This window comes from Helianthus annuus, chromosome 13, assembly GCF_002127325.2.
Source record: "Helianthus annuus cultivar XRQ/B chromosome 13, HanXRQr2.0-SUNRISE, whole genome shotgun sequence".
NCBI lineage: Eukaryota > Viridiplantae > Streptophyta > Magnoliopsida > Asterales > Asteraceae > Helianthus > Helianthus annuus.
The window spans coordinates 160948697-160961960 of record NC_035445.2 but is presented as its reverse complement, the minus strand read 5'-3'; the positions used below and the strand labels follow the sequence as shown (position 1 = coordinate 160961960).

Below are 13264 nucleotides of genomic sequence, written 5' to 3'. Positions count from 1 at the left end.
GTCCACACCCAAAAAAGTGGGGTGTGGAAGTGGCGTGCACAGGCCGGCGTTCTGGAAGGGGCTTGCCAAACGGTCATCAACAACCAGCCAACCATTGCCAGACATGTCACCCCAGGCCAGCGCCCCACGCCAAGCAGTATTGCCACGCCAAGCCGGCAACGCCCACCAAAATGCCAACCCGGGGTGGAACACCCGGCGTTGAAGGGCCATCAACGCCCAAAAGTCACGCCCACACCCAGCGGTCTAAGTATAGTCCTGTGAATCAGTGGAAAGATTGACTAGGCGAGAAATAATTGTGTTGTTAATATTTGAGTATATCATCAAACTGCAAACCATGATGATTTAATTGATAACTTCAAGTCAGTTTTTTTTACAGATTAAAATCCTATGTCTTTCAGGTAAAAAGATAACTGAATTCTAAATTTAAATGAAATATTGTACGGAATTAAGTTTTAGAATGTTAGCGTAAGAAAAGATTTCAAATAATTACATGCAAAAACTCAGTTCACATCTCCCTAATATCAGCAACAAACTTGCAAGTTGCAACCTTCACTTCCACTCCGTGTTCACATTAAACTCCGTTATCCGCTACCAGGTGTTGGCCCGAACTTGGATCTTGATCTCTAACGAGCGTGAATAACTTGAATAACAACAACTTTATAATAATCGAATGAATGTAATGTATACAAATCGAATGTAATGAACGAATACAATTGAATCTAACTTTCCCTATTTATAGTTTTCTACGGGTACGAATGAATAGACGTGACTCTTCGTGAAAGGGTATGTCTCTTGGATTGTGTGGTTGAGATTGATCTTGAAAGGGTATGTCGATTCTCAGCCATTCAACCGAACCGTCGTGTCCCTTCCTTCTTTTGCCTTGCGTCGATCCGAAAGGACGTGTTGTGGAGACACACCTCTTCGCTAAGTGAGGGTGGTTATAAAGTTCCATCTTGTCAATTTCGGTCCCTATACTTTGTAACCGCTAATTAACTAACTATCTATCTAACTAATCATGGTGTTAAGAGATTAACTTGGTTTCATTCACCCCCTTAATCTCGAACATCCATGAGTTGCTTTAAATCTTGAATTCCGAGCAGTTCCCTCATTGTAGCAAACTTGATCCTTGCTAGAGCCTTTGTTAGTATATCTGCCCGTTGTAGTTCTCCACTTATGTGCTCCACAGCGATATCTTCGTTTTCCACGCATTCTCTTATGAAGTGATAGCGTGTGTCAATGTGCTTGCTTCTTCCGTGAAAGACTGGATTTCTCATGAGTGCTATTGCTGAAACGTTATCAACTCTGAGTGTTATCTTTTCTTCCTTCCAGCCTGTGATTTCACTTAACAGTCTTTTAAGCCATAGTGCTTGACATGCTGCTGCAGTGGCTGCCATAAATTCTGATTCGCATGATGAGAGTGCCACTGTTTGTTGCTTTTGTGTACACCAGGTTATAGGTGATTCTCCAAAGTAGAATACCAGACCAGTTGTTCCTTTTCCTTTGTCTGTATTAACTCCAAAACTACTGTCGCTATAACCTGTGATCTTACATCCTCCTTGTTTTCTGTAGATGATTCCATGCTCTTTAGTTCCTTTGATGTAATGTAGTATTTGCTTTACTGCCTTCAGGTGTTGCTCCTTTGGTTCTTGCATGAATCTACTAAGTAGACTGACTGGGTAACATAGATCTGGTCTTGTATGCAATAAGTACCTGAGAGATCCTATCAGGCTTCTGTAGTGTGTTGCATCTACTAGATCTCCTTCTTCAGTCTTTGTTAATTGAGTTCCTGGAGTCATGGGTGTCTTTGTGTCATTGCAGGATAACATATCTGCGTCTTTGAGTATCTTGTTGATGTATCCTGTCTGCTTGATGCCTATCTCACCCCCTGCTTGAATTACTTCGATTCCCAGATAGTATGCTAGCAATCCTAGATCGCTCATATCAAACTTGTTCTTCATCTGAGACTTGAAAATGTCTATCTCCTTCTTTGATGTTCCAGTGACTATCAAGTCATCAACGTAGACTCCAACTATTAGTGTAGAGGCTTCACTTGTTCTTGTATAGATTGCGCTTTCTAAAGTGCACTTCTTGAAGTTAAGTGACTTTAGGGTTTGATCTAACTTCGTATTCCAAGCTCTTGGTGCTTGTCTCAATCCATACAGTGCTTTTGATAGTCTGTAAACCTTTCCTTCATCTCCTGGCTTTATAAATCCTTCTGGTTGTGATACATAAACTTCTTCCTTGAGGTCTCCGTGTAAGAATGCAGATTTCACATCTAGACGATGTACCTCCCAACCTTGATATGCTGCTAAAGCCAACATTAGTCGTACCGTCTCCATACGTGCTACTGGTGCAAAGACTTCGTCAAAGTCTATTCCATGTTGCTGAACATATCCTTTTGCAACTAGCCTTGCTTTGTGTCTGACAATATTTCCATTTGCATCTTTCTTAGTCTTGAATATCCACTTTAAGCCTATTGCCTTGTGATCTCTTGGCAATTCCGTCAAGCTCCAAGTGTTATTCTTGTTTATTGAGTCTAACTCAGCCTTCATTGCTTCAATCCACTTTCTGTCACTAGATGCTTCCTTGTAATTCCTTGGTTCTTCTTCAGCGAGTAATAATTCATGTGGATCTAACTGAATTTCTTCTGTTTCGTCATACAGTTCTTCGAGACTTCTTAGTCTTACTGGAGTATTGCTGATATTTCCTGTTGTACTTTCAGAAGTGGATGGACCTCCATTTTGTATGTTGCTTGAATTTCCTGCTGAGTTCTGATTGTATGAATATGCTGGCGGGGTTACATAGGAGTCTTGTTCTTCTGTCTGATCTACTCCTGAATCGTCGTGATGTGGCCCGCTACTGCCTGGTCCGCTACTGCCTGGACTACTTGGCTCATTTTCTTCTAACTCTGGTGGTATGTCATCTTCATGAATGACAAAGTTCGTCCATTCAGGATTCCCTGAATCTACCGTTTCCATATAACTATCCCAGTTCCATGGTTGACCTTCCATGAACTTTACATCTCTACTGACACATATCTTGTTCTTTGCTGGATCATATAATCTATACGCCTTTGATCCTTCTTCTATTCCAAGATAAACCATAGGTGCGCTTCTATCATCTAACTTCTTTTGTTGAAGTGGTAGTACCTTAGCGTAAGCAGTGCAGCCAAAGACTTTCAAATGTTCTAGATTTGGCTTCCTTCCTTTCAGTGCTTCATATGGTGTCTTATTCACCAGGGCTTTTGTCGGAACCCTGTTTAGTACGTATATCGCGTGTCGTACTGCTTCACCCCAAAAGTTCTGTGGCATGTTCATTGCCTTTAACATACTGCGAGTAGTTGACAACATCGTCCTGTTTCTTCTTTCCACTACTCCATTTTGCTGTGGGGAATATGGTGCTGTAAGCTGTCTTGCTATGCCGTTGGTTTTGCAATACTTGTTGAATTCAGCCGATGTGAATTCACCTCCTCTATCCGTCCTTAGCATTTTTAACTTGGTCTGCGCTTCCTTTTCCACCTTTTCTTTGAACTCCTTGAATGTTTCGAATGCTTGATCCTTGGAAGTTAGTAAATATGCCCACATGTAGCGAGTACAGTCGTCTACAAGTAAGAATATATACTTCTTCCCAGCATGTGTTGGTGGAGTTATAGGACCACACAAATCTCCATAGACTAAGTCCAGAGGTTTTAAGGATCTGAACTTTGCCTGATTTGGAAATGGTGCCCTACTATGCTTTCCTAATAAGCATGCGTCACAGACTTGACTAGCATGACTTATTTGGGGAACTCCATGTACCAAGTTCTTACGAGTCATTTCTTTAATAGCGTCGAAGTGTAAATGGCCTAACCTCGTGTGCCATAACCATGCTATGTCTTCCGTCTTTGATAGTAAGCAGATTGGTTTTCCTGTCTTCAGTTTGACCTTGTACAGCCTGTTCTTCAATCTTTTGACTCGCATTAGTAGCTTTCTGTTTCGATCTCGGATAGTCAGTAAGTCTCCGTCCATAACCACTTTGCAACCGGTTTCTGTAAGTTGTCCGAGGCTCAATATATTGGTCTTCAGACTTGGAATGTAGTATACTTGTGAAACAATCTTTTGTTCTTGATTCATACATTCCAGTAGTATTGAACCTTTGCCTTTAATTTCTACGTGTGACCCATCACCAAAACGTACTTGCCCTGTCACCGTTTCATCTAATTCCTTGAAGTGACTTCGCACTCCTGTCATGTGGTTGCTGGCCCCGTTGTCTAAGTACCATAGATTTTCATCTCCTGAGGCATAACTTGCTGGTTTTATCTGTTCCTCGTTTAGTAGAGCCCTTTCTTGAACATTTTCTTCTTGTATTGTCATCAACAATACGGGTGCTTCGTCTTCCTCGACGAGGTTTGAATGTTCTTGCACATCGTCTTTCTCAGAACAATCCTTCTTGTAGTGTCCAAACTTCTGACACTTAAAACATTGGATCTTACTTAAGTCGGTTCTTGCAAACTTCCTCCAGTTTCTTGAATTTCCATTTCTAGGCCTTGATGTAGATCCTTCGTTTCTGGGACTTTGCCTGTTTCCGTTGTTTCGCCAATTTCCACGCGTCTGGTTAAACCTACCACGACCGCGGTTTCCAAATTGCCTTCCTCTGTTGTTATCCTGATGTGTAAACATAAGCCTATCTTGGCTTTCCCCTTGATTTCCTTTCTTTAACTTGAGACGTTCTTCATATGTCTTTAACCTTCCGATTGCTTCTTGTAGCGTCATGGTTTCTATATCGGAGTATTGTTCCATAGAGGCAACGATTTGAGTAAACCTATCCGGTACGCCATTTAGGAGTTTGCGTACTAGAGTCGATTGACTCATAGTTGATCCTACTTCTGTTGCTCGGGTAACGATACTATTGATCTTTGCGGTGAACGAATCAATAGTGTCGTCATCCTTCATTTGCAACATCTCAAATTCTGACATTAGCGTGTGCATACGCGCCTTTTGTACCCGATCTACGCCAACGTGTCTAATCCTTAGATTTTCCCAAATCTCCTTTGCAGTCTTACAACTTGCAACTTGCAATACAACGTCCTCTGGTATTGCTTGAAACAAATATGCAATGGCAGACTTATCTTTCTTCGTGTCTACCGTTGCATTTTCTGCCGGTTCAATCGTTTCCCACAAACCATTCGCTTCAAGAATCGTCTTGATACGAATAGCCCAAACCGTATAGTTTGTTGGTTTCAGAATCGGACACTGAAACTGGGAAAGAGAATTTCCATTTATCGTACTTTGCCCGGTCGCTCCTGACATATCTTCCTGCCGAATAATCTTCACTTTCTAATAAACTTTCTTTTGGTTTCAGTATATTCTTAACAACCCCGATTCCCCGAATCGTGTAATAACCAAAACAACCAAATCAAACTAATTCGCACTATAACCCCGGAATCAAAACAAACGAACCCTAGATTCCTAACCGTTCGGTTCAACCGACTTTCTAGAACCGAAAATAAATTCTGAATTTGAAACTTTGCGAATTTAAACGAAATTGAAACCTGATCGCGAATTCCCTGCGATGCCTTGCGATTCCCACGCCTAGAGCCTGATGCTCTGATACCACTTTGTTGGCCCGAACTTGGATCTTGATCTCTAACGAGCGTGAATAACTTGAATAACAACAACTTTATAATAATCGAATGAATGTAATGTATACAAATCGAATGTAATGAACGAATACAATTGAATCTAACTTTCCCTATTTATAGTTTTCTACGGGTACGAATGAATAGACGTGACTCTTCGTGAAAGGGTATGTCTCTTGGATTGTGTGGTTGAGATTGATCTTGAAAGGGTATGTCGATTCTCAGCCATTCAACCGAACCGTCGTGTCCCTTCCTTCTTTTGCCTTGCGTCGATCCGAAAGGACGTGTTGTGGAGAGACACCTCTTCGCTAAGTGAGGGTGGTTATAAAGTTCCATCTTGTCAATTTCGGTCCCTATACTTTGTAACCGCTAATTAACTAACTATCTATCTAACTAATCATGGTGTTAAGAGATTAACTTGGTTTCACCAGGTCAAACCGAGACCAAAACTGGGCCAACTGACCCGTTAAAACTCACCACTTATCCAACCCGTTCAAGCGATTCAGAAACTACAATACGCTAACAGCTTTCTCATTGGTTAGGTTATTAAGCAGCAGGTGCCTTGAGATCATGATCATGAGATGTATCACACCTAGATTGTGGTAAATACTGCCACATTGGAATGTAATTGTGTCCTAGAAAAACAGGCATCTTGTTTGCTCCAGCCTGAAATGCAGCACGGTGGAAGATTACTGGCCATGGATTTGATCTCCTACTCCATTCTTGCTTTTTTCCGCGATTAAAACAAGTTTCTATTCACGAAGCTCGTTCTTCTCTGCCTGTCGGTTTTGGCAAGCAATGAGATTTTTTTTTTGGATTTTATTAGAAATATATTTAAAAAAAATAAGCAAGTTATTTATTATTAGTTATGTATATAAGTACACTAACCTTCAATGTTTTAATTTCTTCGGAAAGTTTCTCATTCATTTCTTTGAAATCCTGTGATTCAGATTTATGCTGATGCAGAACGCAGACACCATCTCCAAGTATAGCCAGTTTATCAGTGGTGGCAGGGCGGCCAGGTTCCAAAGTAGAGCTTAATTTTAAGAATCCACATAAAGAATTAATAGTATATAAACAATAAACCATGAAAATGAATTGTTATATTCTATGTAGCACGGGGACTCCAATTATGTGGCCATACCCGTCTCGGGTACTTGTCGGGGACGGAAACGCCATGGGTACTCGTTGGGGACGTTTCCAATGTCGGGGACGTATCTGATAGAAGTATCCAGCCCGTTACCATTTATTTTTAGGGTTTTAACCCTTTCAAATTCGACAATCGGCCATTAAATAAATAGACCTATCATATTCGGCTTCTCTAATCTCTAAACTCTCAAGTCTCATTATCTCTCATTCTCTATCGATTGCCGGTCTCTGACTAGATGAAACCGGAATTTGAAAATGATTTGATTATTGATAATTAATTACCTTTAGAAGATGTAGTATTTTTTGAATTTGTTTAATATATTTTTATTTTTTATATTTTTTATTGCCGTACCCGTATCTTGGAGTTTTGAGTTTTGCCGTTCCTCGTTCCCATATCGTCCCCGTACCCTGATCCCGCACCCGTTTCAGTGCTACTTAGGTTATATTATTGCTAAAGGAAATAGTAAGAGAAAGGCCAGAAATGTTTATTACTTACATTTTGCTTGTGAATTAACACATGTATTGTGGCAAAATGGGTTTGTTGGTTAAGGGAGCTAAAACAAGCGAACATTTTTATTTGGTACGGGGTCAATGAGGTTAGGTTGACCGAAAACAGTTCGTCCAATTTTGTTTTTAAAAAGACTTTACTTTTTCACTAATAAAACTCAATCAAGAAAAGAGTCACCTGTTATTCAATATTTCCCTTCTTGGCCTCACACGACAACATGCTTTATTCTAGGCCCTGCTTCGTGAATTGCAGCTCTAAGAAAAAAAAAAGTAGACAAGAAAAAAGAATTGTTGTTAGTATTTGAAACAACAATTAATTTACTACACCTCTCAAACCTAATATAGATTTACAGCAGCATACATTAATTTACTACAGAAGTTACAGAAGAAACAAGGTTCTGCAATTTACCTAACGAAAGATTCATTGTGTGATTCCTCACAGCGGCGGCTCTCATGTTGATTGCAGCAGAAGTACGCCGGTTACGTTTGCTTCAGTTTCTGAAAGTTCTCACAACGGGAATTGGAATTCAATGGGTCGCGGGAGATCTTCGGGCAGCAAGGCCACGCCACGGTCTTGTGTTTATTCTGATGCAACGGATCATTCTTCATTTATTTTGATGCAGGGGATATGAGAGATGCGGGACCAATAGGAGCCTCTTCTACTGCACCTTCCTTCTAGCTTTCGGCATTCATCTATGTTTAAACTCAATAGTGAAGGCAGCAGATTTTCTGGTAGATGCTTCATCTTTGGGCAACGCCATAAAAAGAGATGTTGGAGGGAGGTGAGGTGTTGGAGTCCCACTGAAACTGATTTCAGTTTCTTAAATCCAACTATCCCAAGAGAAGTAAGAGATGAAGGAAGAAGATGAGACAACTGACTACACCTACTCACATCATCTTCTTCTGACTCTCCACAGAATAACCCTAGTCTGACAAGTGAGGTTGGGAAATTCTGTGGGCCCCACTCTAAGATGGGCTTCTTCAACCCCCCTATGAAAAGGCGTTGCAGTTTGGGAGGCCAAAACCCACGAGGAAAGGAAGAATCTGTACTTGGGCAATTGTAAATTACCAGGTGTGTTAAGGAGGTGAGATTAGGCAACTCGTGGTCCGGAAATGACTCCATATTTGGACAATCACGTATTCTCAGGTAGGTGAGGTGAATCAACTGACTCAGTTCAATGATCGTTGTCAGATTTTGCCATCTGATTATATCTACGCTTTGAAGCATTGGCATGCTTGTGTTGTTGACAAGCACCCTAGTGTTATCTCCTCCAAATATTAGCAGCTCCTTTTCTAACAGTTTGTCACAACCATTAATGGTAAGAAACTTGAGCTTCTGCCCTCCAGCTGTTGTAAGAAATGAAACAGATGTAATGGAAGGACAATCTGAGATGTACAACTCCTCAATGTTATTTGGACACCTACAATGCTCCATACTCTCACATTTTTCTATCTTTATTGTCTTAAGAGTTGTTATAGCTTTGCTCCCACAACTATCCCCTTCCTCTTTCTCTCCTAATCTGACCAAATTTTGACATTCCTGTACTTCCAAATACATTAAACGTATCAGAGCCTTACTAGCCATCGACTCCCACAAGTATCTTATTTCGTTACACTTTTTTATGATCAAATATTCGACTGCTCCAAGATACTCTATAACACTTCTCCACGCCACATCATCAAGCCCTGAGATACTGACTATATACAAACTCCCAAGTCCTGAAGCTACTTGAACCAGGCTTCTCAACACACCACTATCACATTCAGATACTTTTAGAATATTCAAAGAAGGTAGAGCTTCAGGTGACACTTGAACCAAATTAGGACAGTTTCTTACAACAAGCTCCTTAAGGCATGGAAACGACACAACCCCATTATTGGTTGACCATACTTCCAACCTCTTCATATTTTCTAATTTAAGAAGTTCAAGTGAAGGGAATGGAAGACCAGTCCCTACTAACTCTGAACCCATAGCTTTCACCTCATCCATGTCTTCAATAAACAACTTCTTGAGTGATGGTAACTGACCAAAAGGTGGTAAAGATGTACAGTTTTTACATCCACGTACAGACACCTCAGTCAACTGAAGAAAGGATGCATCCCCAACCCAAATAGGAAATTCTATACCCCCATATGACGCTATATCAAGGCTTGTCAAACTAGCACTATTAGGCTTCAACCCACAGAGGACCTCCTTTTCAAGAGACTCCTTTCGAGAACCATCAAACACATCACTCCATTCTAGTGTTATCAATTTAAACCTCTTTTGCAATAAGTTTGCCTCTTGTGCATGCACTGCCATTTCCACTTTGTCCAGCCCCTTGATGTGAATCGACCCATCAAAATCTGTAAGGTCTTTAATCTTGGTTATTGCAAGGTCATTATCTCCTCCAACAATGATCTTGGTGAGAGTCTGTAGGCTTTTCAATTGGCCAATCCACAGAGGTAACTTATTCAAAAGCAGAGTACCTTGAATGTCCAAATGCCGCAAGTTTTTAAGCTTTGAGAAGTTGTTGGGCAACTTAATTAACTCACTACAATCAGAAAGGAGTAATGTTTGCAAATTGTAGAGATTGCCAACACTTTCTGGTAAATGTGTGATTGGGTTTTGAGATAAATTAAGATACCGGAGACGCTTCAAACTGCCAATGGTCTCTGGCACCTCGCTGATGCATAAATTTCCCAAACTTAGAACCCTTAGCATTGGTAATTCGGGAAGTACGTCAACTAAAATCTTACTAGATAAGTAAAACTTTTCGAAACTATCTTTTCCTTGTAAGGATAAGAATGTTCTCAAACTTTTAGCTGTTTTGAATGGATCAAACTTCGGGTAAGCAATATATTCATCACAAACAAATGACATATGGCGGTACTTTTCCAAGGCTTCCTTCCTAACATCCGGTACCATCTCAATGTCTAATCTTGAAAAGAATTCTCTAGCAACAGATGTAGCCAAGTCATTCAGCAAGTCATGCATAACAAATGATGATTTGTCGTTAGGTGCATGTTGCAACAATGACCTTGACAACAACTCTTCCAAATATTCAAGACCTAAGCGTTCCATTGACTTGTTTGAAGATGACGGGTTCAAAAAACCTTCCGCCATCCAAAGTAAAATCAATTGCTCTTTGTTAAACACATAGTTCTTTGGGAACAAGGAGAAATACGCAAACAACTGCTTCAAACATGCAGAAAGATCATTGTAACTTAGTCTAAGAGCCGGGACAATCTCATCTTTTTTTCCTAACCTCCAAATCTCACTATTCAACATCTCCTTCCACTCTTCTTCTTCAGTCTTTGTTCTTAATAACCTACCAAGTACTGCCAAAGCCAAAGGTAAGCCATCACATTTTTCCACAATGCCTTCACCATATTGTTTTAAAACTGGATGTAAATCAAAGTTATCTACACCCAACGCATGTTGAGCAAATAAGGAAACAGCATCGTCATGTGACAGAGTCTGCACATGGGATAGATGATCATAACCCAGCTTATTGAGCAGTTGCTCCTTTCGTGTTGTCATTATAATTTTACTTCCAGGAGCACATGCATGAAATGGGCTCACTAGGGTACGCCAGTCCTCATAACTCTCACTCCAAACATCATCTAAAACCATTAAAAAGCGTTTCTCCCTAAGTTGATTTCTAAGAGCTACTTGAAGCAGATTTAAATCTGCGAATTCCTTGTCATCCCCCTTAACAGATTGTAAGATAACTTTGCTTATATTAAAGATATCAAACTGATCTGAGACACAAACCCAAGCCATAAGTTCAAAGTGCTTCTTAACTTCTTTGTCATCATACAAAAGCTTAGCTAGAGTGGTTTTCCCTAACCCGCCCATACCAACTATGGGCACGATGCTAAAGTTGTGGTCACATGGCTCTTCCCCTAATAGCTTCATGAGCAATTCTTTTTTTTCTTGTTGTCGTCCAACAATACTATATGGATCTACCAAAGAGGTCTGATAACGTATTTTTGACTTTTCATCTTTTACAATCAAACCTAGACTACCCTTTTCCCTTTCAAGATCTTCTAATTTGGTGGTAATATCATCTAACTTGTGATGCATCCTGTTACTTAGTTTGAAATTTCTGAAACTAGTTGGAACTAGCTTTTTTACCTTGCTGGTGATGGGTCCAGATTGGTGGGTGAGCTCACGATGCATAGCTTCTGTTGCCAGATCATCAAGTACGTCATCTACGTCGTAAGCCAAGTGTTGGAGACCATTGAGCCAGTTTTGAACAGCTTCATCAGTTATTTCCTTCTGAGAGGCATCGTTAAGGAGAGACTGGATCTGGGTCAGGGTCCTCTCTAGTTTCTTCAGCTCTGAGTGAATTCCTTGGGACCGTACATATGCCTTCAAGGCTTCAGAGGCCAGCTTCCCAAACACAACATTCAGGAGTTCAGAGGCAATGATTGTAGCCATTGTTTGTTTATGGTGATGATGGAAACTCTGTATAACAGGGATATATGTGAGTGAAATTGTAAGTGTATGCAAAGAAAGAAAGAAAGAAATGATCTCAGCTGTCTTGTTATATAGTTCCTTCAGCCATTGTTTGGGTACCCTCCACACAATTATTATCCAATACACTTATAATTTCATTCAGCCATTCACTTATTATCTATGTTGGTGCACTTGTGTCTGTACTTTGTCTGTATTCGGTCTGATATAAACGATGTCCTGATTTGTATTGTAAGTTGACCAAGTCAACCATCCTCCGGTTTGACTTGGACAACAGTTGAAAGATGTTCTGATCGAAGGATAGCCTCGAAGGATACACCTGATCCTTCGAGATGATCGAAAGATATGGTTCGACCATGGTTCGACCATTAGACCTCGAAGGATGATCCTTCGAGGTCCATGCTGATCTTTCGTGTAACATGTGGTCGACAGATGATCCTTCGGACCATCTGTCGAATCCTTCGAGCAGACCTGCTGAGCTGGGTATATATACCCATGCATGTGTTGAGTGTGAGTTAGTTCTGGAGTTCTGCCATTTTCACACACCCGAGAGATAGAAGCTTAGAGAGCATTCTGCCCAGAACTCACACACACACTTAGAGAGTTTATAGAACACTTCTGTAAACATTGAGCTTGTAACCGAACCTTCATTTGCATTAATACGACTAGTGTTAATCGGTGAATCTTTGTGTGTTTGTTTCTCTACTTGCTACTAACTCGGTTTGCTTGCTAGCTTGGATTCCGCACTCGCTAGTAGGTTTGTATAACAAGGTTTAGGTTCGTAATCCTCCGCGAAACAGGGACCTACAAGTGGTATCAGAGCTAAGGCTCTTAACCTTGTTTAAAACCGGGTTTTTACAAGTTGTGGTGTGTTGAAACACTTGGTTTTGCACCTGTTTTTACCAAGTTTCTTGCTTTTTCTTTGAGTAAAAACGTGTCTAAACTAACCGGGAGTGTTCAAGTTTTGGTTGGGTAACATAAAAATTGGTTTTTAGAAAACTTTGTGTTTTCCGGTGGTATTCCGGTGTGTTTCCGGTGACTGGCTTAAGGATAAGGTTATCCTTTTTGGGCAATCTTTCAAAAGTTGGTGGGAAAGTTGATCTGACATCCCCTTTTGCCGAAAGTTTGACCTTACCAACCTGTCACCTTTTCACCAACCTTTCACATCAAAGTCAGTTGTGTCAGAGCCTCTCGAAAGATATCTTTCGACATCGAAAGATCATCCTTCGATATCTTTCGATCAAGGAGGGCTCGAAAGATTTATATCCTTCGACCCATCCTTCGAAGTCTGAAACATATCCTTCGACAGAGGAATCTTTTCGAAAGACTAGTGTCCGAAAGATTAGGATCCTTCGTATTGGTGAATCTTTCGAGATCTGTTGTTCGAAAGATAAGGATTTGGCCCGAAAGATAAGGATCTTTCAAAGGGAATCTTTCGAGTTCTTGAATCTTTCGAAATCATTGTTCGAGAGTCAACAGTAATCTTTCGAGTACTGTTGATCCTTCGAACAAGGTTATATCTTTCGATT

At 40.5% G+C, this 13264-nt stretch overlaps 2 protein-coding genes across 2 annotated transcripts; both read right to left on the bottom strand.

Moving 5' to 3' along the window:
* Window positions 1–6163: 6163 nt before the first annotated feature.
* LOC110900056 (transcription factor bHLH104-like) lies at window positions 6164–7728 on the bottom strand. Its single transcript, XM_035982439.1, is given in 5 exon segments — window positions 6164–6345; window positions 6348–6396; window positions 6506–6669; window positions 7453–7501; window positions 7657–7728. Coding segments are annotated over 5 exon segments (516 nt in total).
* A 143-nt stretch (window positions 7729–7871) lies between these two features.
* Window positions 7872–11756, bottom strand: LOC110900057 (putative disease resistance protein At3g14460). Its single transcript, XM_035982438.1, has one exon. The coding sequence runs from the start codon at window positions 11697–11699 to the stop codon at window positions 7872–7874; it is 3828 nt and encodes a 1275-aa protein (XP_035838331.1). The 5' UTR covers window positions 11700–11756.
* Between the last annotated feature and the right edge of the window lie 1508 nt (window positions 11757–13264).